This window comes from Megalops cyprinoides, chromosome 7 (genome assembly GCF_013368585.1).
Source record: "Megalops cyprinoides isolate fMegCyp1 chromosome 7, fMegCyp1.pri, whole genome shotgun sequence".
Classification (NCBI taxonomy): domain Eukaryota; kingdom Metazoa; phylum Chordata; class Actinopteri; order Elopiformes; family Megalopidae; genus Megalops; species Megalops cyprinoides.
Window position 1 is genome coordinate 10,505,885 of NC_050589.1, and position 27,047 is coordinate 10,532,931.

The window sequence follows — 27,047 nt, forward strand, 5'->3', positions numbered from 1 at the left end:
TGTGTTGGACTTTCATAAGGTGGAATTGTAGCACAGTGGTAAGGAGCAGGGCTTGTAACCAAAAGGTTTCTGGTTCAATTCCCCACTGGGACATTGTTGCTGTACCCTTGGGCAGGGAACTTATCTCAACCAGCAGGTAACATGTGGGGAAAATACCTCACATCTGAATCTGTCAGAGGTCCTTTTGATCTTTGCAGTAGGTTTATGTACAGTAGGAGCCTTGTACATGATCCAGTAACATCTCAAAAAGGGAAAACCATAAAAATATACTTGATATCATTATCTCTATTCCAGTTTTTGTAAGAGCACAGATCAAGTATCATCAGAAGGACTAGAGACACTTACTAGCTCCCCACCAGTAAGGTTGCTGTGCTGGAAGACAGAGAGCGGAGATGTATACAGATCATCCTCTGGAGATGTACAGAGTGCTTACACACAGAACTATCCTCTACTTACGTTCTGTAAGTACACACATTATTGAACCTATTTACATATGTGTTGGACTTTCATAAGGTGGAATTGTAGCACAGTGGTAAGGAGCAGGGCTTGTAACCAAAAGGTTTCTGGTTCAATTCCCCACTGGGATATTGTTGCTGTACCCTTGGGCAGGGAACTTATCTCAACCAGCAGGTAACATGTGGGGAAAATACCTCACATCTGAATCTGTCAGAGGTCCTTTTGATCTTTGCAGTAGGTTTATGTACAGTAGGAGCCTTGTACATGATCCAGTAACATCTCAAAAAGGGAAAACCATAAAAATATACTTGATATCATTATCTCTATTCCAGTTTTTGTAAGAGCACAGATCAAGTATCATCAGAAGGACTAGAGACACTTACTAGCTCCCCACCAGTAAGGTTGCTGTGCTGGAAGACAGAGAGCGGAGATGTATACAGATCATCCTCTGGGATGTACAGAGTGCTTACACACAGAACTATCCTCTACTTACTCACTGTAGATACGCACATTATTGAACCAATTTACACATATGTTGGACTTATATAAGGTGGAAGTGTAGCACAGTGGTAAGGAGCGGGGATGTTAACCGAAAGGTTGCTGGTTCGATTCCCCCTTGGGGTACTGCTGCTATACAATTAGGCAGGGAACTTAACCCTGAAGTACCTTTGTAAATATCCGGCTGTATAAGTGGACAACGTGTAAAAACTACAACCTTCGTAAGTCACCCTGGATGTGCTCAATGCTATGCTGCTAAATGACAATCATGTGATGAACATAATGAGTATAATCTTTGGTAATAATTAATGTACACACTGATTTAAGCATTATGTCCAATAAATATGATCCAACACCTCCAAAAGGAAGAAAAAAAAAACAGAAAAAACTTACTTGGTCTCATCCAGTAGGGTTGTTGAGCTGGAAGGATATGGAGAGATTCATCTCATTTAGAGGACAGATACTTTTAATCATTACAGCTTTTAACCATTACAGCATTACAGCAGTTGGAAAGAAATAATAATAAAAATGAAGACAAATGTATGTTCTGGAGACTTTTCACCAAATCCATCCCACAGAATAGAGAGAGGGAGACCCTCATCTCAACCAGCAGGTAACATGTGGGGAAAATACCTCACAACTGAATCTGTCAGAGGTCCTTTTGATCTTAGCAGTAGGTTATGTACAGTAGGAGCCATGGGTAACGTGGACATCACTATCATATCCAGTGCTGCTTTAACGCCACTGTTGTAATCTTACTGTGGCTCAGTAAGTAAGAACCTTAAAAACCTACTTGGTTTGATCCAGTCATGCCAGTGCCATCTCGCTGAAGTAGAAAATCAGAGAGAGGTTAAAAAAGGTTTGAACTCTCAAAACTACTCTTTCAGCAATATTACACTCATATATATGAGAACAAAACGTTGGACTATCCTCTACTTACTTACTGTAGGTACGCACATTATTGAACCTATTTACGTATACGTTGGACTTTATATTTATGTTGAAAATTAAATATTTCACCATATCAGTCGCACTGTTCTGATCATAATGTACCTGGAAATACAAGAACCGCATGCACTTACTTGGTCTAATCCTTGAAGGCTCTGTAGCTGGGGAGAAAAAAACACAGATCACTGTTCCAAAGTAGAAGGATAAGCGCATCTGGTAAGTATCTAAATGCATATGAAATGTGATAGTAAGGTTGAAATCTAAACGTTTTTCATAATTTGTATGTGACCCAACACCACCCAAAAAATTCAAAAAGGCAGTTTAGCCATATAATCGCTCATTCTAGTTGTTATAATACCACAGATCAAATATCAGGTTTGAAAAGCACACGAAAAAATAGGGAAACAGACAGTAATGATTGCAATCATTTCGTTGGGGTGAGAAGTATGATCACAAAAAAGTATCAGTAACAATGACTCTCACATAAAATATTCTAAAACATTGGATGTGATGATTCAGTTTCTTTGCAAACTTACAATTACAGCATATGCTAACAATAATAATTCCTGACTGGATACCAATTTGTTACCAAGAGTATGTGCATATCGTCTCAAGAAGACTTAAGTAATTGTAGTGATTTATCCAGAAGGACTACAGACACTTACTAGTTCCCCACCAGTAAGGTTGCTGTGCTGGAAGACAGAGAGTGGAGATATTTACAAATCATCCTCTAGAGATGTAGAGTGCTTACACACAGAACTATCCTCTACTCACTCACTGTAGACTTGCACATAATTGAACCTATTTACATATATTTTGGACTTATATAAGGTGGAAGTGTAGCACAGTGGTAAGGAGCAGGACTTGTAACCAAAAGGTTTTTGGTTTGATTCCACACTGGGACATTGCTGCTATACAATTAGGCAGGGACCTTAACCCAGCATTTCCTAAGTAAACATCCAGTTGTATAAATGGATAACGTGTAAAAACCAGAACCTTTGTAAGTCACTCTGGATATGCTAAATGCTATGCTGCTAAATGACAATAATGTAATGAGCATAAGGGGTATAATCATTGATAATGATGAATGTACACACTGATTTAAGCATTATGTCCAATAAATATGATCCAACACCACCAAGAGAAAGAAGAAAAAAAAAACAGAAAAAACTTACTTGGTCTCATCCAGTAGGGTTGTTGAGCTGGAAGGATATGGAGAGATTCATCTCATTTAGAGGACAGATACTTTTAATCATTACAGCTTTTAACCATTACAGCATTACAGCAGTTGGAAAGAAATAATAATAAAAATGAAGACAAATGTATGTTCTGGAGACTTTTCACCAAATCCATCCCACAGAATAGAGAGAGGGAGACCCTCATCTCAACCAGCAGGTAACATGTGGGGAAAATACCTCACAACTGAATCTGTCAGAGGTCCTTTTGATCTTAGCAGTAGGTTATGTACAGTAGGAGCCATGGGTAACGTGGACATCACTATCATATCCAGTGCTGCTTTAACGCCACTGTTGTAATCTTACTGTGGCTCAGTAAGTAAGAACCTTAAAAACCTACTTGGTTTGATCCAGTCATGCCAGTGCCATCTCGCTGAAGTAGAAAATCAGAGAGAGGTTAAAAAAGGTTTGAACTCTCAAAACTACTCTTTCAGCAATATTACACTCATATATATGAGAACAAAACATTGGATATGATCAACCATTCTACTTTTCTAAAGTTCATTCATCTGATTCATCTAATTTTCATTCATCTTTCTAAAGTGACAATGTCTTGACACCTGGAGAGCACAGGCAGTTTGACAGAATTGTATTTCAGTGTATGTGCAGCTGTTTTCTGGATGAGTAAAAAAGATAATATCAAAATGCTTTATACAAATACGTAGTCAGAAACTCACGTGTTTTCCCAAAGTAAGGCTGCGGTGCTGAAAGACAGAGAGGAGGTATTTACAATTCCTTCTCTGGAGATGTAGATAGAACTGTCACACAGCAATTTCTGCTTTACCCTTACTGTAGCTAAGCACATCTTGAGAGTATTTATGGAAACGCTGGGGGACTTAGACGAAAACACTAGATATATTCATTGATCATTATGGGTTTTAAACATTTGTCATATTTTGTACATGATGCAGTAACATCTAACATTTCTAACTTGAGTTTTCGTGTAATGTACAGTTTTTGAATTAACATTTACTTTTCTGAAGAAACTGTGATGAAATGCGCATAGACCTAACACGGGGGTGCCAAAATGTTACCCACAACAATGCTGAACATTCGAAAAATTACTGGTCAGAACCTTAGTCGGATGAACATTCTTTAAAAAACCGTTAAAAACGGTCTCAATTGTCAAAGAAATAGTTTGAAAAAATGGTACTTCAAATGGCTTCTGTATTTCGGTCATGAGAGCAATTTTATTTAAAAAGTATATTAAATTATTTTGAAAACTACTTTTAATGTACTGTTGTGATCATTTCATGCACCTGTTTGTCGTGTAAAGTTCAGTAAAATAGACCTTTTAATTAGTCTTTATCCTTCATCATAAAACATATCGGTGATGAGAATTATACTGGTGCACGTCCTTATAAAACTTTCATAAAATGCTTTTTAATAATAAAATTAAAAAATGTAGACTGTATTTTATGCATTACAGTAAAAAAAATCACTCAAATTTAGCTACTTAGATTTTGATATCACTTGGACATAGTTTGTGAGAATCACCCAACCAGTATATGCCACATTCACACTTTTACTTACATACTTTTAAAAATTAAAAACACAATGTTCAGAAAGTAATCCAAAGTATTTAGATTACGTTACTTACCTTGAGTAATGTAACAGAATATGTTACAAATTACATTTTAGGGCAAGTATTCTGTAATCTGTAGTGGAATACATATTAAAAGTAACCCTCCCAACCCTGTTTACTGTAGATACACAAATTATTGAAATTATTTATTTAAGAATTGGACAATTAAGATGAAAATATTACATATAATTATTGATAATTGACCCAGTAATTGATAACCTTAGAGACTTACTTGGTCTCATCCAGTAAGCTGCTGGAGCTGGAAAAACATAAAAACACAGGTTTTTAGCTCATTGCAGCTGTTCAAAAGACCACAGATCCAATATCATCAATCATTAAGACACTACATATATAATACACAAAAACAACAAATGTGTCACTACTGTCTTTTTACTACTCACAGACAACTGTCCAAAGGGTGAACATCGATAAGACTGAAAGACACTGCATTGTTATCTTAAAATGGTCAATCCTGTAGCTTTCCTTGTCAAGTAGATCATCAGATAGCAGAAGCAGCACATGAAATAAGCTCTGTGCCTGAACTAAAGCATTCTGCTGAGAAACTCCTTTCTATTTTTACTCGAAAGTTATGAGAAATGACTCCTCTCATGCACATGTATTTAACAGCTCCTCTTTACAGAACCCGCCTCTTGTCATCATCTACTGTACACATCAGCCAAATATTCTTAAAAAGAAACCAACACTGTCTACTTTAAGAGCATCTAGTTTAAAAAAAAATGGATGAGGAGACATAAAGGACACTCTATACTTCCCTTTTCTGGTCTGTGAAATGAGTGTGTACCATGGGTGAAACCACAGGAGTGAAATAAAATACAAATACAAAAGTGAGTGATCTCTCCTACATTATGTTATTCAGTCGAACATAATTTTCGATGCAAATGTTAAATTGCTGGTATGTTGCATTTCACGAGTTCATTTCACCCTCCTCCTGCATTTACAAGTTTTTTGGTAGTGAAAGGTTACATGCAGGTTACAGGATGAAGAGGGTCTTTTGACTGAATATTTGCAGCTGTGGATGGTCAGAGATCACAATTCTTGTTCTGCTTTTTTCAGTCTGAGAACTGAAGGAAGTGAAATTAAAAAGAAAACTGAAACAAGACATCTGCCGGATGTTCATACTTCACTTTAGGAAAAGCTTTTAAGGAGTGTTTATTGTATTGTATTGTATTGTATTGTATTGTTTAGTTCTGTCTGCATTTATGTTTTTAATGTCGACACCTGCACCAAGAGAAATTCCTTGTACATTTGTACTTGGCGAATAAAATTCTGATTCTGATTCTGTTAAAACATAATATTACACACTCTGTATATGGGGCGCAATTTATGATCGCCGATCTGGGCAAAAGATGAAATCAGCTTGGAATGAGCTGAGTCCGCAAATGGGAATTGTGTCCACATGTCACATATTAAAAAAAAAAAAATACACGCACAAACACAAAACACATTTACAAGTTGCCTGCTATTAAAGTCCTGTTTATTACAACTCCAGATGAATTTGGTCTGGACTGAACTACAACCCAGCGTTACTGAGCAATTTGTCTCATCGGAGATCTCTGCAGTGGCTGTGGTTGAGTCACAGGCACCTGGTCTGGCGTGTACTTTCAGTTACCTCAAAGAGTCTCTAGCCCACAGCTGAACACAGAGAAACCATCATGTTATCTAGAATCTAGATAGTGTGTAAAAAAAAAAAAAAATGTTGACCGCAAAATCAGCTATGTCACTTTTTTCAAGATCGAATCGTTGATAAGTAGACAGCCCAAGTAACCACAGCTGTTTTAAGTTTTCTCTGAACATCCAGAAATAGGACTCCATGTGAACTCTGCTGTATTGTTAGCTGTTGCATCTCCACAAGGCATGTGTAGCAGATGGGCTGACAAATGATCTTTAAAAGCAGCCACCATATGATATGCATGGTGCTGAACCTGCTTTCTGCTTTCAGTTAGGAGTTTTGAACAGTGCATCGCTTTACATGCACTAAGGTCTGTCACACTGTAAAGATGTAACCTTCACCATGGACACACTCTCCTGTTTCTATTTTTGTTGAATGCATATCTGTCAGGGCCCTGTGTTACTGTGTGTGTTCATGTGTATAAGGCTTGCAGTATAAAGCATCTTTATCACCAGGTTCACCTAGCAGGTAAACACATGAGAATGTGTGTGTCGAAGCTGGAAAGGCATTGAAGCTGGAGACTTCCCATTAATTAAACACAGAGTATTATGTAAATCACAACAGGTAGAAACAGCTGTAAATAACCTATATTTTTATTAGTTTTTTTTGTAGTGATCATACAAACATACAGTGTTCAGACAACAAAGATGAAAAAAAGCCAGACAACAGCTGTTAGGTAGTTCAGTTTGATCATGTAGTGGTTGGTACTCAGCTTAGCTGCTGTGTGGACATAGAAGCCTGGTTCAGACTGCAGATCAAAGCATACAGTGTCTTTGAGATGGGCCTTTTAATGACAGGTGAACAATGGTAATGTTTTCTGCTTAAATGGCCCATGGGTGCGATCCTTAATGACAACAAGCACATTCTACTTGAGGTCAACAGCGAAAGAGTGCTCTTAATTACTTCCCTATGACCTGACCAAAAACATGGTCAACATAACCACGCTGATGAGACCCAGTCAGAAGTCAAAAATGATGCAGCACTGTGTAAAATTTCAGCCAAATTCGAAAAGGTTCCAGCCGTATCATGTAACTTGATAATGATAAGGGTATTTGTCATAAACACAACAAAAATATTGACGGGGATGTTACAACAAAGATGCTAAAAAAAAGAATTACCCAAGAAGGGCGAGTATTCAAACAGACTTAGCTCATTTTAAAAAGTAGGAAAAAGAACCACAGCGTATATATATAAAAATAAATTAACTTCGCTTTTTTTAAAAATCTGTAACATACATATATACCTCTCTTGGAGTTTACTCTTTTGTACACAGCTTGCAAACGCACGTCAGCACAGCCTCCCCAGCTCTGTCTGCTCCATGTGTTCCTACTCTCGGGACTCCTCAGTGAGACTCAGTGGCAGCTGTGCTTAAAAAACCTGGGATGGTAAAAGAAGTGCCCTATTCTGCTGTCCGTGTTGCATCCTAAGTGAGCACTGAAAAACCCACAGAGACGCAGCCAAACACCCACAGACAGAGGCGGGGTCTTCTGCGGGAACACCTTTGATCGACGCTGTAAACTATGGTAAACTATGGTACTAGAATCCTTGTATGAAACTGGAAAAATACAATCAGAAAACTATTTTTCTCTCTCCCCCTATAGAGTTTTTTTTGTTTGAACCTGGTATTAAATAGATTATTGATATCAACAGCAATTGTTCTGGTTCACAGTAGCTGACCAAATCAATTCAAGTTACCAATACAATTATATAATATGCATTGTGGTACATAAAAAATTGCAATAATATGCAGTATAAGCAGTACTACATTTCCCAGTGAGGCACAATGTTAGAGTTTTCCCTAAGTCATCCACCACAGAAAGTTTTGGGGTGTGTCATGTTTAGCCATTTAGCTGCAATACACTTCTTAATGGAGTAGGATCTTTGATTCACAGCTCTATGTAGATAAAAACTCCTATTTTAAACACTGAAAACCCTCCTTTTACATCACACTTAATGATTCAGTTTTGAACAAGTATGTAGTCATAGTGTACAAGTAAAAAAACTAATAACATTTGGAATTTGATTATGAAGTTGTGGATGTCTATGAGTGTGTGTGCATATGTGTGTGTGTGGTGTGTGCGTAAAAGAGCAGTTAAATACATTAGATGTGGCAAGAGTAAATATACTGGTATTTATGATACTCTGTCTATGAAAACAAGACACTTGGTCTGCACCTTCTTTGGGTGGCTTGGAAGGTCCCACCGCTTGTGGGTAGATTCATCACTGTATATGATCTACATGCAAGTGATTTATTGCTGTTTATATAGGAGGAAAGCTGGAGAGAGACTCCCATCAGAGAGGAGGCTCCAGTGCGATTTAAGAGAGAATGCAGTTCTTATCTTTGTCCTTCCCATTGAAGCTCTGTGTCCTCCCCCTTCCCCTCCTCCTCAGACTGTTTCTCAACCCTGCCTCCTTCTCTCCCTCCCTCCCCTCGTCCCTCCCCTCCTCTGCCTGTGGGGGGCGCCGCAGCTGAGGAGGCAGGGGGATGGGCTGGCCCAGGAAGTAGCCCTCTTCCTCGGACTCGGAGGAGGAGGAGCAGGTGGAGCAGCAGTCCTCGTGTTTGTGGAGGGCAGGATAGAGGGTGAGGGGCGGGGCCGCCGGGGCGGGGGTGGGCGATCCTCTCCCATGCTCCGCCCGCCAGTCCAGGGCGTCCAGGCGGGGTCGGTCGGACCGGGTCTGCCGGAAACGCCTCTCTGTCCCCAAGTGGAGCGGAGAGTCGGAGGCCAGGCGACCTCCCCGCCGGTAATTACGCTGTTGGTACGGTCCATCCACTGGCAGCAGAAGAGGGGACCAAAAGGAAGAGGACAGGTGGGAGATGCCATTAGAGTTAAGAAACATGGGGGTGACAGGTTTGTGAGGACAGATGAGGAATAAAGGAAGAGTGGAGGGAGGAGAAAGAAAGAGAGAGTGGGGAGGAAGTAAAAAAGAAAGAACAGGGGGCAGAGAGAGAAGTGAGATGATTTACACAACTGCATTACAAAACATAGCAAGAATATTACCTTTCTGTGATGTGGACTGCTTAAGGTCCATACCACTTCCAATTGCCCACATTTCTGGGTAGCGTTTTGACAACACACAATATTCTGGACATTTCCCAATATGGAGCATTATGAGATTACCACATTCATACAGGTGCATGATGGGTCTAGAGCAACCACATAACCTTTACTTTCAGTTACTCTGTGATGAAACCACAGAACGCCAGAAGTAGCGAGATTTGAGCTAGAATTCCACTAATGCTGAAAAGTGCTAAATAAATCCAATCGCAACTTTGGCTTTCAATTTGTTTTCTACTTTGTAAAGCAAGTCAAAATGAGAAAAAGTGGCATGATTATACTGTTCAGAATAGGCAACACTGAAGTGCTGCACTGCTTCAGACAGCCAGGTTTGTTCGGTGCGCCCAGGGGTGGAGCTCTGTGAAACCCCGGTGTGTTTAGGATGCCCCGCGCGTAGATCTGTGTGCAGGTCCTTACCCAGCAGGTCCATCTGTGGAGGAATCCCGGGTCTGTGAGCCTGCCTCTGGAAACGGAGCCGCCTCCCAAAGCCGCCTGTCGCTTCCTCTCCTTCAGCCTGCTCTTCCAGACCCTCCTCTCGCTCCTCCTCATCCTCCTCTTCCTCCTCCTCCTCCACCAGGTAGCTGCAGCTGATTGGCTCCCTGAAGCTGACCCTGGCACTACCACTGCGACCTGATTGGGCGGCAGGGGGTGGGTGGTGTACGTCGGGTGGAGCTGGGGGCTCTGGTTGGTTGAGCTGGGTCCGGAGCTCGGCAGTGGGGTCTACAGTCTGGGGGGTCAGGCTGGGTACAGGCTCTACTGGACAGAGATGGCTCCCCGAAACTGGCCTGGGGTACACCTGAGAGTGACACGCTGGAGGAGGGAGGCGGGGAGGGGAGAATAAGAAATTTGCTATTAACCATGAAGCTGACATGTTTAAATTAGGTACATGTCTCAGGCTGATGTAATAATCTGTGACAGTCTGATAAGATTACGATCACTCTCTCACTCATTTTTATTTACAGTAAATAAAGATCACTTACATTTCTGTTGATAAAATTTCATGGAGAGTGAGAATAACAGCTCATACTTCAAGAAATTCTCAATCAAAATAAGAACCACGAAGACTATATTCTCCTGCCTACAACTGAACCTTGATGTGTTTTAATACGATTACATTTTACAGAACATTTTGTTCTTGTCTGGAGAGTATCTGCTGGTTACCTTGGATAAATGTAGCAACTGAAAATGAGGACTTGAAAAATAAGTTGTGAAACACACACCTGGCTCCCCCGGCTCTGTGCTCCCACAGTCCTTTGCGGTTGACGTTCCTCTTGAGGTGCTCCGTGGCGGGGAGTGGCCATAGTAGCTATAGTCATTCGAGTCCCCGGAAAATTCCGAACCACTGACTGGCTGCTCAGTTCTGTCATTTCCCGGATAGAAGCTGGTAATTGCTTGGTCCACAGGCCCAAAGTATCCCCAACCGTTTGTTAGGTGGATGTGTGGGATTGGGGAAGGGGAGTTTCTTGAGTGTCCGTTCAGCACGGCAACTCCATTCGGTAAAGGTTGCTGTGGTGTGGAGCTGGGGACCCCTGTGGGATAGGACAACAAAGGTGCAAAGGGGTAGTTAAAGCTAAATTTGCGCGCGTTTCCTGAAGAAAATGCAATGTGTGGGTGTATGTTTGCGTTGTTGACCGTACGCGCAAAAGGGACGCACGTCTGTGTCTGACGTGGCTCCGCAGCTGGGGAGAAAGCAGTGTGGTCACGTGGCTTAGAGTGGAGCCAAACTCTGCTACTAATTAGGCTCATAACTATAAAACCCTTCATCACAGTACTGAACTGAAGGCATTGTGAGAAGCTGCACAATTTTTCCTACATTTCAATGTATAATTTATGCCCCCAGAGCTATGCCCCCAGAGCCAGAGGAGATATGGCTGTGTGGGCAACTACACTAACTAAAAACTAGAAAAAAATTGGTGAAGAAAAAAAAAAAAAAACATGGATGTGGCTGTGCAGTGTTTCTCCACTAGAGGGCACCCTGCCACAGTTAATCTGCTCACTGCCGCTGTCTCCTCCTCCCTCTCTCTCAGTACCTGCGTTCTCCAGCTCCGTGGCTCCACAGCTCCTCCCCAGGTCCGCGGGCGAGCCGTCGGGCGGCGCCGGCTGGTGCTGACGGGCCGGGGTCTTTCCCGCGGAGTCCACGCGCCGACGCTGGGATGGGGCGCTCTGAAACGCTGAGTCGCAGGAGTCGGAGTTGTCAGGGTCCTCGCCCAGGGAGCAGGGGCGCGAGCAGAAGATCAGACCCCCGCGGGGCAGGAAGGGCTGCCCCAGGAGCGGCAGGCGGCAGCGGGCGCAGCAGAAGCACGCCTCTGAGGCGTGCCAGTGCTGGCCCTCGTACGTCATCTGGCCCTGGTCGATGCCTGAGGAGGCGGGGGGGGGAGGGGGCGTGTGCTTAGCTTTACATGAAGCCGATGCTCGGGGGTTGGTATAAACACACTGCTCATTCTTTGAAGCTCATAAAACCACCTCCCACAGCTGGATTCCAGTGAGCTACAGTGCCAACTAGTCATTCATCTGCATTCATCATCTTTAGGAGGACCCAAACACACACACTTATACACTGACACACACACGTAAACACACACACAACCTCTCAAACTGCAAGCTGACACCATACAGCATTCCCGCAGGCACGCAGACAGGCTCAGGCCTCAGGGCGCAGTACCTATGTGCTCCCCGCAGGTGTCGCAGTACTCCGCGTACAGGGACTCGTAGCAGGAACAGCAGTACGGCCTGCTCTCCCTCATGATGTAGCGCTGCCCTCCCAGCGCCGCCTCGCACTCAAAGCAGCAGAAGTGCTTCATGTGCCAGTGCCGGCCCTCCGCCTCCGTGCACTCGTCTGCCAGGATGATCTGTGAGGGGGCGGGGCATGGGGAGGGGCAAGGGGTGGGTAAGGGGAGGGGCACGGAACCAAGGGGCGGGGTTTATGACAGAATTACAACCTTTCAAATGACATTACATCTCATTATTGTCATATAGCAGACACTCTTATCCACAGCAACGTACATAGGTTACAGTTTGTACGTTATCCATTTATACAACTGGATATTTACTGAGGCAATTCTGGGGTGCCCCAGCAGGGGATCAAACCAGCCACCTTTCGTTTAGGAGCCCTACTCCTTACCATTATGCTACACTGCTGTCCCAAATATTGAGAAAAGGAAACAAAAATCTTGCTGCACACTGCAACAACGCAACAGACACTTAGGTCTATCAAAATATTTCATGTACGTAAGTTGATGAAATAAATATTTTCAGTAGATCTTTTGAGTGTGATTCGTTATTGCAGTGTGCGGACAGTATCTTGTGTTTTTTGTCTCATGGTTTATCTGGCCGAACACCCGCATCTGTACCTCTGAGGCTGAGAGCAAACACTTCTCGCTTTCAAGCTTTAACATTTTAAATATTAAAATGAAACATGTCATTGAGCAAGGGGCTGAAGGGCTTGGTAAAGTAAGATACACTGAAAGGTTTTTATGACATAGTGATACATGAGAGCAACTATGATTAAGTGTGGATGGGCGAGTACATGCGTGAGAATGTGTGCGAATATGCATGTGCAGCTCTAAGTATTTTAAGTATGACGGAAAGGCAAACATACGATAGATTTAGTGTGGGAAGTTCCTTCAGGTTTCATTTTTATACAAAAATTAGTCTCTTTTAACTTTTGCCATTGTTTGACAAGGTCCTGTAAAAAAATATGTTGGTTTTCTGGATTAACTGCTGCTAAAAAAAACCTTAAACATCAGCAGACGCCAACAGCAGCTTTCCAGCTTCAGCTGCTTCATTTTCAGGCGCCTTGGCTTTACGTAAGCAGCACATCCACAGTGTTGCCTCGAGGACAGTAAACGATCCTTCATCCTCCCGCAAACACACCCTGCTCACTGAATGCATACATCCACCCCAGGGTTACCAGCATTCAGGAGCAGAAAAGCCACATTCATGCCAAAGAGCACACAGCTTCTAAAACTAAAAACTCGGATGAGTGCAGTCCTTTCTTTCTATTCTTGACGGATGTAATTGAGGTAAATCAAACGCTTTCTGTAGGCTGACAGTGTATCCGAGCTCTGATCGTGGAATGGCCTTCAGCTCTGAGCATGCGGAGTAAAGTCACGAAGGAGGTCCTGGTGTATTGCGTTTCTGTTTCACGGTGAGAGAGAGGGAGAGCGAGAGAGGCAGAGAAAGTAGAGACAGAGAGAGGTGCAGAGAAAGGAGAGCGAGAGAGAGAGAGAGACGGAGAGACAGAGGGAGAGTGAGAGGGGTGCAGAAAGCAGAGTAGGAGGGAGAACGAGAGACAGAAAAAGAGAAGAGGCAGGGAAAGCAGGACAGAGACAGAGGGAAAAAGAGAAAGAAAGAGAGGGAGGGAGAGAAAGAGAAAGACGGAGAAAAGGGATAAACAGACAGAGAGGCAGGGAAAGCGGAGCGGGACAGAGCCCCGGCGGTCACCTCGTCGCAGGCCTGGCAGCGTGGTTTCAGCCTCTCCGCGTGGTGTCTGCCGCAGTAGATTTTGCCGTCCTGGTAGAAGTAGATGAGGTCCACCAGCAGCTCATTGCAGGAGGCGCACAGGAAGCACTGCGGGTGCCAGCAGGCCCCGTGCCCCGCCCGGCTGGCGAACACGGCGATGTCGCCCCCCCGGATCTGCCTGCCGCACTGCGAAGGGGGGGGTGAGCGTGAGAACAGAGAGAAGTACTGACTGCTCACCTCTAATCCTCTCCAGCCCTCTCTCCTCTCACTCCTATCAACCCCCTGCGTGCTGTCTGCTCTGTGTTCCGTGTTCTTTATTACATCATACTCTCGTTCCTCACTGACCTCCTTGTGACGTAAACACTATCTCTCACCCTGTTCACACTCCCAGGTTTCATGTGAAACAATGCGTTAGGAGCCAGCAGACAGGTTTAAGAGTGAAAGCAAATGCAATTAGCATCTGGCTCTAGCAGGACTCTACTGGCGCCTTCTGGGATGGCTGGAAAATGTCCTCTCCTGTCTCCCATCGCCCTTTGGAAAGGCATGACGGGACCTGCTAATGGCTACCTCCGCTCACTGGCTGCCTCTGTATTTGGTAACCTTCTTGCTGTGGAGAGGTGCACTAGGTAATGTCAGGCATGAAAGTACCTTCACTGCATGTTCCTACAAACACCTTGACCGTGCTGTCAAAGAGGAATGGCCAAATGAGAAATACGAAAGTATGGAAACCTTTCATTGGTTGTGATATTTATATCTTTTTTTTCTTGAGTGATTCAGTTTTCATGTTACACTCTTCAGACACTTCAGGTGCTAGATAGCTAATGCAAGTCATTAGCTTAGCTAAGGGGCAAACCACTGCAAAATCGCATTTATGAGGGAGGAAATAGCTGGCTAGCTACACAATATTGGAAAAGAAAAAAAAAACATGCAAAAGTTAATTAGCTACAGAGCTAATGAACACATGCATGGTTGCCTGGTATATGATAACCCAGGGGAATCTGCACAAACATAATCTTGGTCAGTGCCTCTCTTCTCTGCCCTCCACATTACATAATCCCTCCCTCTCTCTCTTCCCTGCCCTCTTCATTACATAAACCCTCCCCTTCTCTACCTTTTTTCATTACATAATCCCTCCCCTTATGTCTCTCCCCCTCCCCATAACACAGTCCATTTCCCTCTCTCTTGCCTGCCCTCCTTATTACATAATCCTTCCCCTTCTTTGTTCCCCACCCCCTCATTACATAACCCCTCCCCTTCTCCCTCTTCCCCACCTTTCTCATTACATGATCCCTCCCCTTCTCCCTCTTCCCCGCCTTCCTCATTACATAATCCCTCCCCTTCTCTATCTTCCCCACCCTCTTCATTACATAACCCCTCCCCCTCTCTCTTCTCTACCCTCCTCATTACATAACCCCTCCCCCTCTCTCTTCCCTGCCCTCCTCATTACATAACCCTTCCCCCTCTCTCCTCCCTGTCTGTTACCTGTTGGCAGATGGCTCCAGTCATGGTGACGGGGAAGAGTCGCACGGTGCCTCTCCCCAGATTCTCCCTCTTCCTCTGCTGGCTGAACAGCCTCAGCTCCCTCTTCTCATCCTCATCCAGAGAGTTACAGTACTGAGGCTGTGAGAGGGGGACACACACATGCCTGTTGTGATACCATCAGTGACAGCGTGTGTGTGCGCATCCCTGCATGTGACTGTGTGAGTGTGAGTGTGAGTGAGTGTGAGTGAGTGTGAGTGAGTGGGTGGGTGAGTGTGAGTGTGAGTGAGAGAGTGAGAGAGTGAGAGAGTGAGTGAGTGAGTGAGTGAGTGAGTGAGTGAGTGAGTGAGTGAGTGTGTATGTATCCTTGCATGTGAATACCGCTTAGACTGTGTGTACGTAATGGCTGTGAGCAGGGGGAATCCTACCTCACTGTCGTGGGCTGGCAGCTGGTGTAGGAGCTGTTTAATGCGATGTCTTTCTCCAGGGCTGTTCACGTAAGGCACTTTGTCCTCTGGAATACAGCTGAAATACTGGTATACCTGCACACAGAAGGAGAGAGTGAGACACAAAAGTGCAGTGTGTGTGTGTGTGTGTATGTGTGTGTGGTGTGTGTGGTGTGTGTGGTGTGTGTGGTGTGTGTGTTGTGTGTGTTGTGTGTGTTGTGTGTGTGTGTGTGTGTGTGTATGTGTGTGTGTGTGTGTGTGTATGTGTGTGTGTATGGTGTATGTGTGTGTGTGTGAGGTGTGTGTGTGTGTGGGGGGGGGGGGGGGGGGGGTTGGTGGGTGATGCATGGGAAAGTAGGCCATTAAACTATCGGTGATTGTACCCTCTCATTAACACAGCAGATGTAAAGCGGTAGTGTGGTCTGCTTTTATCCCACATGCGTCTGTGTTTGTTCATGTGTGTGAGAGATATAGTGAGAAAGGAATGGGAAAAGAAGAGAAAGCAAGACCAAAAGGAACAGAGACACAAAACTGTGTGTGTGTGTATTTGTGAGAAACAGAGAGAAGTGGAGAGAGAGGGAGAGAGAGCGAGAGAGAGAGAGAGAGAGAGAGAGAGAGAGAGGGAGAGAGAGAGAGAGAGAGAGAGAGAGAGAGAGACAGAAACGGAGAGGGGGAAGGTAATCTTACACCTTCCCAATGCACAAAAGCCCTGTCTGCACAATACACTCCGCAGAATAAGGCTAGTCACACCAAACAGTATAGAGCAACCGTTTAGCCAATCAAATGCTGGCCAGATAAAATATTAATGCCTACACTCCATTAAGAAGGTGCTAGCTTACTGCTAAGTGACTCTGATTAAATAAGGGGAAAGTCTCCTTATGTCTTTTAATGGCAACTTGGTCTACTATACTGACAGCGCGTCAAAAAAGGTGATACCAAATTTCAGTGCTTTGTTAAGTGTCCTAGTAAAAAAGCAGATTTTTCCAGTTTTCTGGTAGCTGTGGTGTGTGTGTGTGCTGGTGTTCTGCAGGTTTGCGGTGCTTTGTGTGTGCGTGTTTGTCTTTCACTGTTTGCCCCTTAGCCCTTCTGGTGCTTCCTGTATCTGACCGAAGAGGAGGGGCCGACCACAGTGCCACATCCTTTATTTCTGATTGGCTGTCCCCCCCTGTTTCCTGCCCGGGGGGCGGGGCTCGGCTCTGACCTGCTCGGGTTTGAGTCCGGGCGGGACCCAGGCGTACTCCTCGGAGGCGCAGCCCGAGTCGTCGTCGGAGATGGAGTGCCTCTGGAAGTCGGACACCAGCTTCATCATCATCCTCTCCAGCTGCCCCGGCACAGAGCGCATCACGTGGTCCTCGCGCACACACTTGCAGTGGACGCAGATCTTCCTGCAGGGGCAGGAGGAGAGGAAAGGGTTAACACGCATCTGCTCGGCAGATAAAGAATGACAGAGCAGGAGAGAGGGATTCAGATTTAGGAGAGTCGAAAGAGATTAACACAGCTGTGGTCAATGCAGTGCATTCTTTTTAAACAGAGAGAGAGAGAGAGAGAGAGGGAGAGAGAAAGAGGTCAGGCATCTGTGTGCCACAGGCTAAAGATAGACAGCTTTGGTTCAATTTATAAGCGAGAAACAAAGGTTAAAGCAGCAATCTGTCAACAATGGGGCAACTGAGAGCCTGGAGGTACACAGCCAGCACACAGATGCAGCTGTTTATGCAGCGGCATGCTGCATGCGCACGCGCGCGCACACACACACACACACACACACTCCCACTCCCACACACACCCCCACTCCCACACATACACTCCCGGGCATGCACATACGCACACACACACGCACGCACACACACACACACTCCTGCATGTGCACATACACATACAGTCCCACATGCACAGCCGAACAGCTGCAACTGTGTGCAGCTCCACAGTACGGAATGGGAACCAGGAGCCATTCAGTGCATTCCAGCAGGACACTTACTCCTTTCTGCACCATCTACCAGCTACCAAGTGACAGCAGAGTACTGGGGTGAGGAGCAATGTAGCATCTCAGAAAAATGGTGCCTGTCTAGTCAATATGCAGACAAACAGTAACATAACACAAAAAACTGAATGATTACTAAAGTGCATGGTTGCCCTCCTTGTTTTAAAAAAAGTATACAGTTTAGACCCACTTAAACTAACACAACAGTGACAGCAACCCTTCTGAGTCACTTTGGAATGTACTCTAACACGTGATTATGGCTTTGGAACATTTGACCTGATTCTGGTCATCACACAGCATCGACTGATGACCCCGTAAAAAAACCTATTTATTCTATGCATCTCACTCCATCACATCAGGACCATTTGCATTTTCAGTTTTCTGTGACAGCCCTGTTAAAATTGTTTTAATAATTTCATATTCCTGTATTAATCAGTCCCTCCGCGCAGCGGATGGCCTAATCCATTTAAAATCATTTGGTTTGCAATTAAGCCGTTTTACTCGTTTCGGAGAAGCTGGAGCATTGAAATGCAGAGTGCTGCTTTGTGTATGTGAGCTGGATTCGTTTGCGTTTCGTTTTGTGGACGGGTCTAAATTTCATTTACATAAATTTAAATTTAGAGAAAAATCGTGTAAAACACATGAGTCACAAACAGGACCCACCCGCACCAGACTCTGCAGGGCGAGCCATGGTGTTGAACAGGGTTCACTTCAAACATCAGGTTTTACAATCGGGTGAAAGCGCCAAAAGAAATACACCATTCAGTGCACTGCAAGTGAGCACCAATTATTTCTCCTTAACAAGACATTAAAAAATGTCATTGTAACCCCCGGCGCTGTGACCTGCTTAGAGTCGCAGGCTTCTTAATCACGCTACCTTGTGTTTTCTGTGAAGTCGCCAGTTAAGTGCTGCGGAGTGTGAGAGTAATTGCTCCTGTCAGTGTCTCTGGTCTCTGCACAGGTCAGAGAGACTGCTAACCCCCCCCCCACCCACCGCCCTGCTACGCCGCTGCACTGTGCTCTGTCCAACTGCGTAATAATCACTCAGTGGGGTATTTGTGGCCTAAGGCCCTGCACTGAGGCACAGATGGGGACAAAGCAGCTTTGCTTGGACTTTCCATCCCCTTTGGACAGCAATCCCTTCTTGTGTATAAAACCCACATTCTTTCCTCCCACTGTCTTCCTCAGTCCCAGACAAATAACTCAGCAGAAGCAGCTCCCAGAAGCTCCCATTGATATACAGACCCAAGAGCGCTGTGCACAGACAAGGCATTACATTGTGATCTGCAGATTACTTTCACTGCGGAGAAAGCTGCAGCATTCCTGTGATTAGCATTTTCCCGTGCTCTCACAACACAGCAAGAAAAAAAAAAAAAAAAAAAAAAAAAGTGTCACCTTTCTACCTCTCACATGAACAAGGACACAGACTCACGATTTCGTAAGGAACGTGTTCGTGCACATACGCAAGCGAGCACACACACGTCGCCTCGCTTTCACAGATCCTTAAAACTCCAAGAAGCAGCCCTAGGATGAGCGATGACAAACACACCAGGTCATGTCAGGTTAAGCTACAGCGGCCAAACTCTGCTGCTGCTTCCTACAATCTGGCCTCACCGGAATCCTCTACCGCGGCGTTTTGGCACAGATGGCCTGACAGCCGGCCGCGCTGAAACCTGCGTGCTGGAACCAAGGTGGGAGCTGACAGGGAACCCTCCATGTGACACTGTTCTGTAAACCTACAGGACAAGCATGTTCCTCTACGTCACAATAGCCCCCATAGCAACTCTACACACAACTGCTTCAGAAGCTCTCTGAAATTCCACACAAAGAATTCCAAACTGGCTCTGGCTTAATGTCCATGAACACTAGTACTATGAAGGCAATGAAGATTAAGAAGGGTGTCCCATACCATCAAGGCTACTGACATCATACAGTGTAAGTTATATGGACAGCTACAGCCATCTACCCGTGATACTGAGCGACAAAGCAAGGAGGATGAGAGGCACAGACAATAAGAAAACACAACAACACAGACAGAGGGAAAGAGAGAGAGAGAGCAAACGACTTTTACAAAGCTGTCGAAGAGCATGAGTAAAGAGGAAAATGACTAAAAGAAATCAGTTTAAAAAACAGGAAACCACAAAAAAGATCCTTACATACTAAAACATTTAAAACATAAATACAAGATTCCCCTTCAGCAGTGAAATCAGACTGCTCCATTTACTTGCCTCTCCTGTTTGAATTATTTAGTTTATAAGCAACACACTCAAATTTCAATATGAACACCAAATATTTTCATATTTATATCATATTTAGGTATCTCGTGTATCTTGGTAAGCCCTCTGAGACATACAGATGGACTGCTTCACTTTGCCAAGAAAGAAGAAACTCAATATGCAATTATTGTTCAATTTGTTACACTTCCCTCCAAAAGAAGAGCTGAGGCAAATAAGAGGGAAACATACGTTCACCTCAGAAATCTGAGAGAGATGGGGGGGGGGGGGGGGGGGTGAGAGGGAGGAATGGGATTATAGTCTGGGTCTGCTGAAATTAGGTTAAACACGGTAATGACTCCTGACAGCTCAGCTCCTGATTAGGCCTCCTACCATGTCCAATGGCAGAAGGTCCAGCAGGAGGCAGGGACTGAACCCAGTCTGATGGAGAACAGAGAGGAGGTGCTCGAAGATCTCCTTCTTTTCCCCTGGCACTCTCTAACTCTTCCTCTATCAGCTCTCTGCTGCCCTTCAGCTCCCCTGTCTCTCATTCATTTATGTTTCTGATGTGATTAGCCTGGGCGCGTTACCCAGACTCTTGCTCTCAGCTAGAAAAACAAAGCTACTCAAAGCCAAATTAGTCACTGTCTGGAACGTTCTCAAAACGTCACTCAGACGGCTTAACTGAGGTATTCCGATTTCGGAACATCCTACGAGAGAGAGAGAGTAAGCGCGTTTTAGTTTCCGAGAGACGTGACGTTGCCTCCGCGGGTTCTGGGTTTGATGCTGAGAGAAAAGACCATGCAGTGACCTGCATTCACTCCTCTCTTCCACTCCTGGAGTCACCCAAACTCATCCACCCTCCATGAGATCCCTGAGGTGCATTAAGATCCTGATTATTTTCATCAACCTCCATGTTTCCAAATCCATCCATGTGCCAAGCTCAAATTAAACCTACCACTCATCAATCTCAATAAAGCATGGGTAACGCTATGATCTCATTGCCATCTCATCACAAACTTTCCATCTGCTATACAGCAAACAGCACACATTTGAAGTGAAAATAAGCATACTTTTTCTGCTGTGCAGTACTATAACAGCTGCCACAGGGTAAACTTACAGAGCACAAAGGTCAACGGACCACAAAACAAGTCTACACAAGGAAGGCGTGCGGTTTATCAAACGGATGCTGAAGATGTCTTGGGTTTTTAAGTTAAATCAATAGCTCCTGACCCAATCAAATTACAGCCCTGCACCATCTGTACTGTGCACCACTGACAGAGGTGTTGTGATTGGGTTTGGGGTCAGATTAGATGAAAACGCATTGACTCCAACCTACTAACTGCTAATTACACACACATTAGTTCTGAGACTGGGAGCTCTTTTCCTTAAACAGTGGTTTCTCCCACACCTCAGACTGACAAAGAGGATTCCTCCTTTAGGCTCTTGCCTCTTGATTTTTCCCTAGTAGGAGAGCAGCCACTAGTGCTGTATCTACAGTTTGTAAAACATGATAAAATCCAGACCACCACAATAAAGGATTAAGTGCAGTTGGCCTGCTGTTTCAGAGATGCCTGGTGTGTGGAAAAGCTCAGTTCTGGAGTCAGTTGATTTATATTGTTCATATAAGTTTTTTTTCTGTTTCTCACATTTGTTACTGAATCAGTAAATTTCAAGACAATCTGCACTGTCACCTAAATATACTGAAGACCAGACAAAAACCCACACATTTCTCAAATAGATTCATTATAGCAGATTAAACATAATAACATCTCTACACACTGGGGACAGACCTGCAGAAAAAATATGTTCAGTCTTATTCCTCCAACAGGAAGCAAATCATTTCATGACAACACATTCAAAGCAAACACAACCATAAAGAGATTAACTATTAATGTCTCTGTTGCGGGAGACAGCATGACTGCATGACTACTCTCACTGGCCCTGCTCACTAACCGTGCATGAAACCTGGAGATTCCAGTTCAACACAGAGCTATGCCAACCAGTAAGAGTGAGGAACTCTACTGAAATACCACATACTGTAATCAGCATCCTCATGACACTTAGAGAGAAAAGAAGGAACATTTCAAGATGTTTACCTTTTCTCAAAGTCGCATGGTAATCCATACTGCTTTTCAAACATCATCAGAGCTCCCAAAAAAAGAAACCCTTCAAATGGAGCCTGGCTGTTTTGTTCTCCTCTGAGGGACTGAGTCACCTGGGCATATCTGTGAGGGAGTGCCTAGGTGCTGTGACAGCCCTTGCTGTGGAGAGATGCTCAGTGTGTCTGTGAGAGACTGACTCTGTGCATCAGTATACAGCAGGATCTTACCCTCCACCTCTCTCTCACACTCTCCTTCCCTCCAACTGGCACTGAGGGACTGAACAATGGACAAACACTACCACCTGCCCCTCCCACACCCACTCACACACTTACAATAGAGCAGCAGCAAAACTAACAGAGAAAAAAAAAACACACACACACACACACACACACACACACACACACAATCAAACCTGTCACTCAGGGACCTTTCATTCAAGTCATCTGTGCCACTACAGGTTGCTCCTAGTATGCAGATATAGCGCATTATTCCTCAACTTCAAAACCCGCAGATTCAAGTCTCTGCTCTCTCACTCTCTCACTCTCTCACTCTTTCACTCTTTCACTCTTTCACTCTTTCACTCTTTCACTCTCTCACTCTCTCACTCTCTCACATACACAAAGCTATGCAGCCTGTTCTGTGCCGTTTCATATTCACAAACTGTCATGCAGGTCATCAACATATAAGTGAAACGTAGCCCCCTATAATTGCTATCCATTTACTCAAAAGCTTCATCCAAGCTGACTTGCACAGCTTTTTTTTTTTAAAAAAAAAAACATATTATCGATTTATACCACTAAACACGTCATTCAGGCAGGTTACGTTCCTAGCTCCAGGGGACAGTGGCAGTGCTTGGAAGTTAAGCCAGTAACTTCCAGCTCACTGGACCAGGGCCTCTTAAGCATCAATCCCCACTGTCCCCTGTACTGAGTACAGGACAACAGAGGACAGAGGAGATCAGGGTGTGAGTGTGACTGTTCTGTCCATGCATGGCATTGTGGGGTTTTTCTCAGTGCCACTATACTCGACCTCCTTGTCCATCACTTTTCAGTGACCTGTCAATCAAGACACACACATAAAGAGCACATTGTTACGGGGTCTTACAGCTCTCCATGCCTGTCAATCTCTCCTTTCTCACCCTTTATCCATCGCTTTTCCTTTCTTCAACTACCTCACACCTCTTTTTTCCCCTGTTCATCTTTTCCTCTAAGAGTGTGGCTCTGCTGGTGACCCTCCCTCTCTCCGTCCATCCACCCACCCATCTCTGGGGCAGATGGGTGCAGTGCTGTCAGTCATTAAAGGGTGATTGAGAATTAAATGAGCAATGATATAGTTTCCCTCTCTGCCCTTCCTTTTCCCAGTGCCCCCTCTCCCCAAGGCTGAGCTTGAACCTCTCCTCCTCATTCTCTGCTGGGAAGGCTGAAATATCAAAAAAAACAATCAGTCTAAAACAAAGTATTTACGATTCTGACAGTTCAATAAAGTTAAGATGATACAACATTTACCTTATGCATTATGTCTAGTAGCTGAGCTTATTTTTTCTCCTTCCTTTCATTCTCTCGGGAATGGTATAATTTCTAGATTTTCATCATGTGACTCACAGAATCTTAGCCAGGAGGTAAGTCCCTGCCCTCCACCAATCATCTTATAGAAATGTCCAGAGAAGCCATTTGCAGTGGATTTTATGCAAATGTTTTATGACTGTCCTACATGAGTAACTTTCAAATCCCTTCCATAGCATGAATACAAATTTAATTAGAAGTGTCTGCAATTTAGGGCTTGGCTTTAATAATTAAATCCCAAAGTCTAACCAAACCCTTTTTATTATTTTTTTCCCCCGAATGGGCAATTGATCATTTCTGTCACAGTTAAAAGGAGAGCAGCATTTTGGCTCAGATTAGACTCCTCTCTAAAGCAGATGGGTCCTCTCCTGAGGGGTGCGGCTGCATTTGGGGAGTGCCCTCGCCGGCTTCACCCATCCTAATTGGGCCAGTGACTCGGGGCCCCGGGTCTGTGTTCCGGGGACCTGTGGGTCAGGGATAACCCAATCCCCTCCGCATGGCAGCGAGATCAGCTGCACGGGGGCGGACCTACACCCCTCCGCTCTGCACCGCGCCGCTTCCCCTGCCTCTTTATTGGACAAGATTGATGACCACGCCGCCTGTTTTCCGCTGGTTAGCTGCCTGGCTGGCTTAGCCCGGGTCTCTTAAGTGCGCGTATGGAGGAGCAGGTGTTACACACACTTACAGCCCTCCGTTTCTGCGTTTCTGTTTTTTTCCCCCTATGTGTTGTTCCCTAAAAGACAAGTTCAGGCTTGCAGTGTCTTGAATTAAAAGGGTTATTCAGTTACTAACTTCCTTAAATCATTACAGAATGTGCATTTGAAAAGTGCTGAGCTACGCTTAACTCGGTATTTCACAACACAGCCAAACCTGTCAACTTTGATGTGAATTCTGAAGTACGATGAAAATTAATTACATCTTTAGGCACTGGCCATCAACACTCATCTCATTTTAGCATTTTTAATTTTCCCAGGTAAATGTTTGTTGGGCATCACCCGAGCAGGATTTATCTGCTGCTGTGCCCTGCAGGAGGTGTCGCATCTGAAACAATCACAGCCACCGGCAATGCAGATATACATCTGACTTCATGGGTAGATGGCTGTAGCTGTCTATATAACTTACACTGTATGATGTCAGTAGCTTTGATGGTATGGGACACCCTTCTTAATCTTCATTGCCTTCATAATACTAGTGTTCATGGACATTAAGCCAGAGTCATTTTGGAATTCTTTGTGTGGAATTTCAGAGAGTTCCAGCAGCAGTCCGAGTTGCTATGGGGTCTATTGTGATGTAAGCTGCAGGGTCGTGGCTGCGTGGGCCCCTAACTGTGGCAATGAACAGCATCACTGTGGTTAGCAAGCAGTCACATTTCATATGTGAGAGGTTAACGGTCAAAAAAAAAACGATGCATTTTGATGGGGATGGCATTCACCCATCAGTCCCAGTATCTGTGATTACCCCTCTACTCTACTGTTGCTGTACACAAAGGCTGTGTGTGACCAGTATTTTCTTTTTGATATTGGAATATGACATCCTGCTGAACACAGGTGTCTGCCCAAGTCAGGACAATCCCCCAGACTTCATATGTTGTCATAGGCTCAGGATTTTCAGAAAGACACAGTCTACCTCTAGTCACCTGCTGTGATTAGAAGTGGTAGCGTGCTCATTTATCTCTTAATGCCTCTCTCCCGTTGGCTGCACTGTGGCGACTCTTCCCACGGCTCAGCTGAAAGAACCCCAGCACCGGTAAGACCGGTGGCCTGCTATTAGGGTGAGCAAGGAAAAAAAAAATGTAACAACCCTGAAGACAATCCGTCTGACTAATTCTATGGTGAACAAGGGGTGGAATTCTCTCAGAAACAGCACAGAGATGCTTCTCTCCCATAATTCTCCTTGCTCCATCTTAGTTCTGCATAAATTCCATTGCATACTTGCATTTGAAATGATTGTTGGAAGACTGGTATTCTTAACAACATTCTTCTTAAGAACATTCCAATCTTCAACGAACCAGGAACGGAAGCTTGAGCTACCCAGCCCTGCAGGCAGATGTGTATTATTGGACAGTCAGCCTGAAGAAAACCCATCCTATTTCAGTTTGGCCTCGTTCATCATAACGGCTCAGCCTCCGGCTACTGGTTACCAGTAATAGGGTGACCTTTCTGAGCTACGGTCCCAGAATGCTGATGGGGAAGCCTGTTCCACATGCAGCTTTCTCTGAGCTTTGCTATCATCAGCGGCCAGGTGGTTACTACTGTGATGCCAGCAGAACATCACTCAAAGGCTACATCTGCTCATGGACCGAGGGAGGATTGTACTGAATAAAAATGCTGGCCACGGCTCCAGGGATACGAACTCACACCCGCGCGTGCACGCGCACACACATGGGCACACAGGCGCACACACACACACACACACACACACACACACACTCAACCCACTGCTGCTGGAATTGCTTACATCTTACATCATATTTATCCGCCCAAAAGCTCCCATGAGACATCTCCTATTCTTTGCTGCAGCTAAGAAAAAATATGTCATTCAAAAATCTGGGCTAACCATGACCAGAACAATGTATCTGACAACATGATTAATTTACAGCTGGATATATCTGTATAACATTATGTCACAACTATAATCAGAATATAATGAAAACACAACAGCTTAATATTCTGGCATCCTTCCCGCAACCTGTTTTCAGTCAATATTTATGGATCAGAGCAAACAGCAATCAGCAGAATGCAAAAAAAAAAAAAAAGATTTAAAAAATGAATGAACTTGATTCCAAGCTCTACTTTCAAAGTATGTATCTAGGGCTTTCACATGCATTTGAATCAAGATTATGCAAAGCGCATATCTTTATTCAGCCAGTGCCCTTTGCATTGCTTCCTTTTTCCTGGTAAAAGAAGATCTTCAAAAATATAGCATAAGTCTGTTTTTCTAGAGGCTTCCGTGGTGCTGAATCACACTGCTCTGTTACATAATCACCACACAGAGATGAAAGCAGGGATTGGCAGTAAAGTCCTCACAAACTCCCATGATACCCTTGTTTGAATATATTAGATGTTACAGGAAATTAAATGAAGAAAATTGGAAGCCCACGAAACCCCAGTGGGATTTCTCTTTCTTAAAACCATGCCTTCTCTGATGCAGAGCTTGGTGTTCCATACGTATACAGAACCTGTCTTTATGTGAATGCCAGCACATACAACACATAATCACTCACATGCACAAAGACTACCTGGATGACTGTGCATGTTTGTGTATGTGCATGTGTGTCTGAGATCATGTGTGTGTGTGTGTGTGTGTGTGTGTGAGAGAGAGAGAGAGAGAGAGAG

General features: G+C 44.4%; 1 protein-coding gene across 1 annotated transcript in view; it reads right to left on the reverse strand.

Moving 5' to 3' along the window:
• Positions 1-8,131: 8,131 nt before the first annotated feature.
• Positions 8,132-27,047, reverse strand: part of prickle3 (prickle homolog 3) — a 30,042-nt gene continuing 11,126 nt past the window's right edge. The window contains exons 3-12 of the mRNA XM_036532734.1: positions 17,056-17,239; positions 15,837-15,950; positions 15,412-15,549; positions 13,912-14,115; positions 12,131-12,317; positions 11,499-11,825; positions 10,689-10,997; positions 9,886-10,278; positions 8,852-9,183; positions 8,132-8,806 (exon numbers count right to left, since the gene is read on the reverse strand). Of these exons, the coding sequence (XP_036388627.1) occupies positions 8,729-8,806; positions 8,852-9,183; positions 9,886-10,278; positions 10,689-10,997; positions 11,499-11,825; positions 12,131-12,317; positions 13,912-14,115; positions 15,412-15,549; positions 15,837-15,950; positions 17,056-17,239 (2,266 nt within the window). The 3' untranslated portion in view covers positions 8,132-8,728. The remainder of the gene's footprint in view (positions 8,807-8,851; positions 9,184-9,885; positions 10,279-10,688; positions 10,998-11,498; positions 11,826-12,130; positions 12,318-13,911; positions 14,116-15,411; positions 15,550-15,836; positions 15,951-17,055; positions 17,240-27,047) is intronic.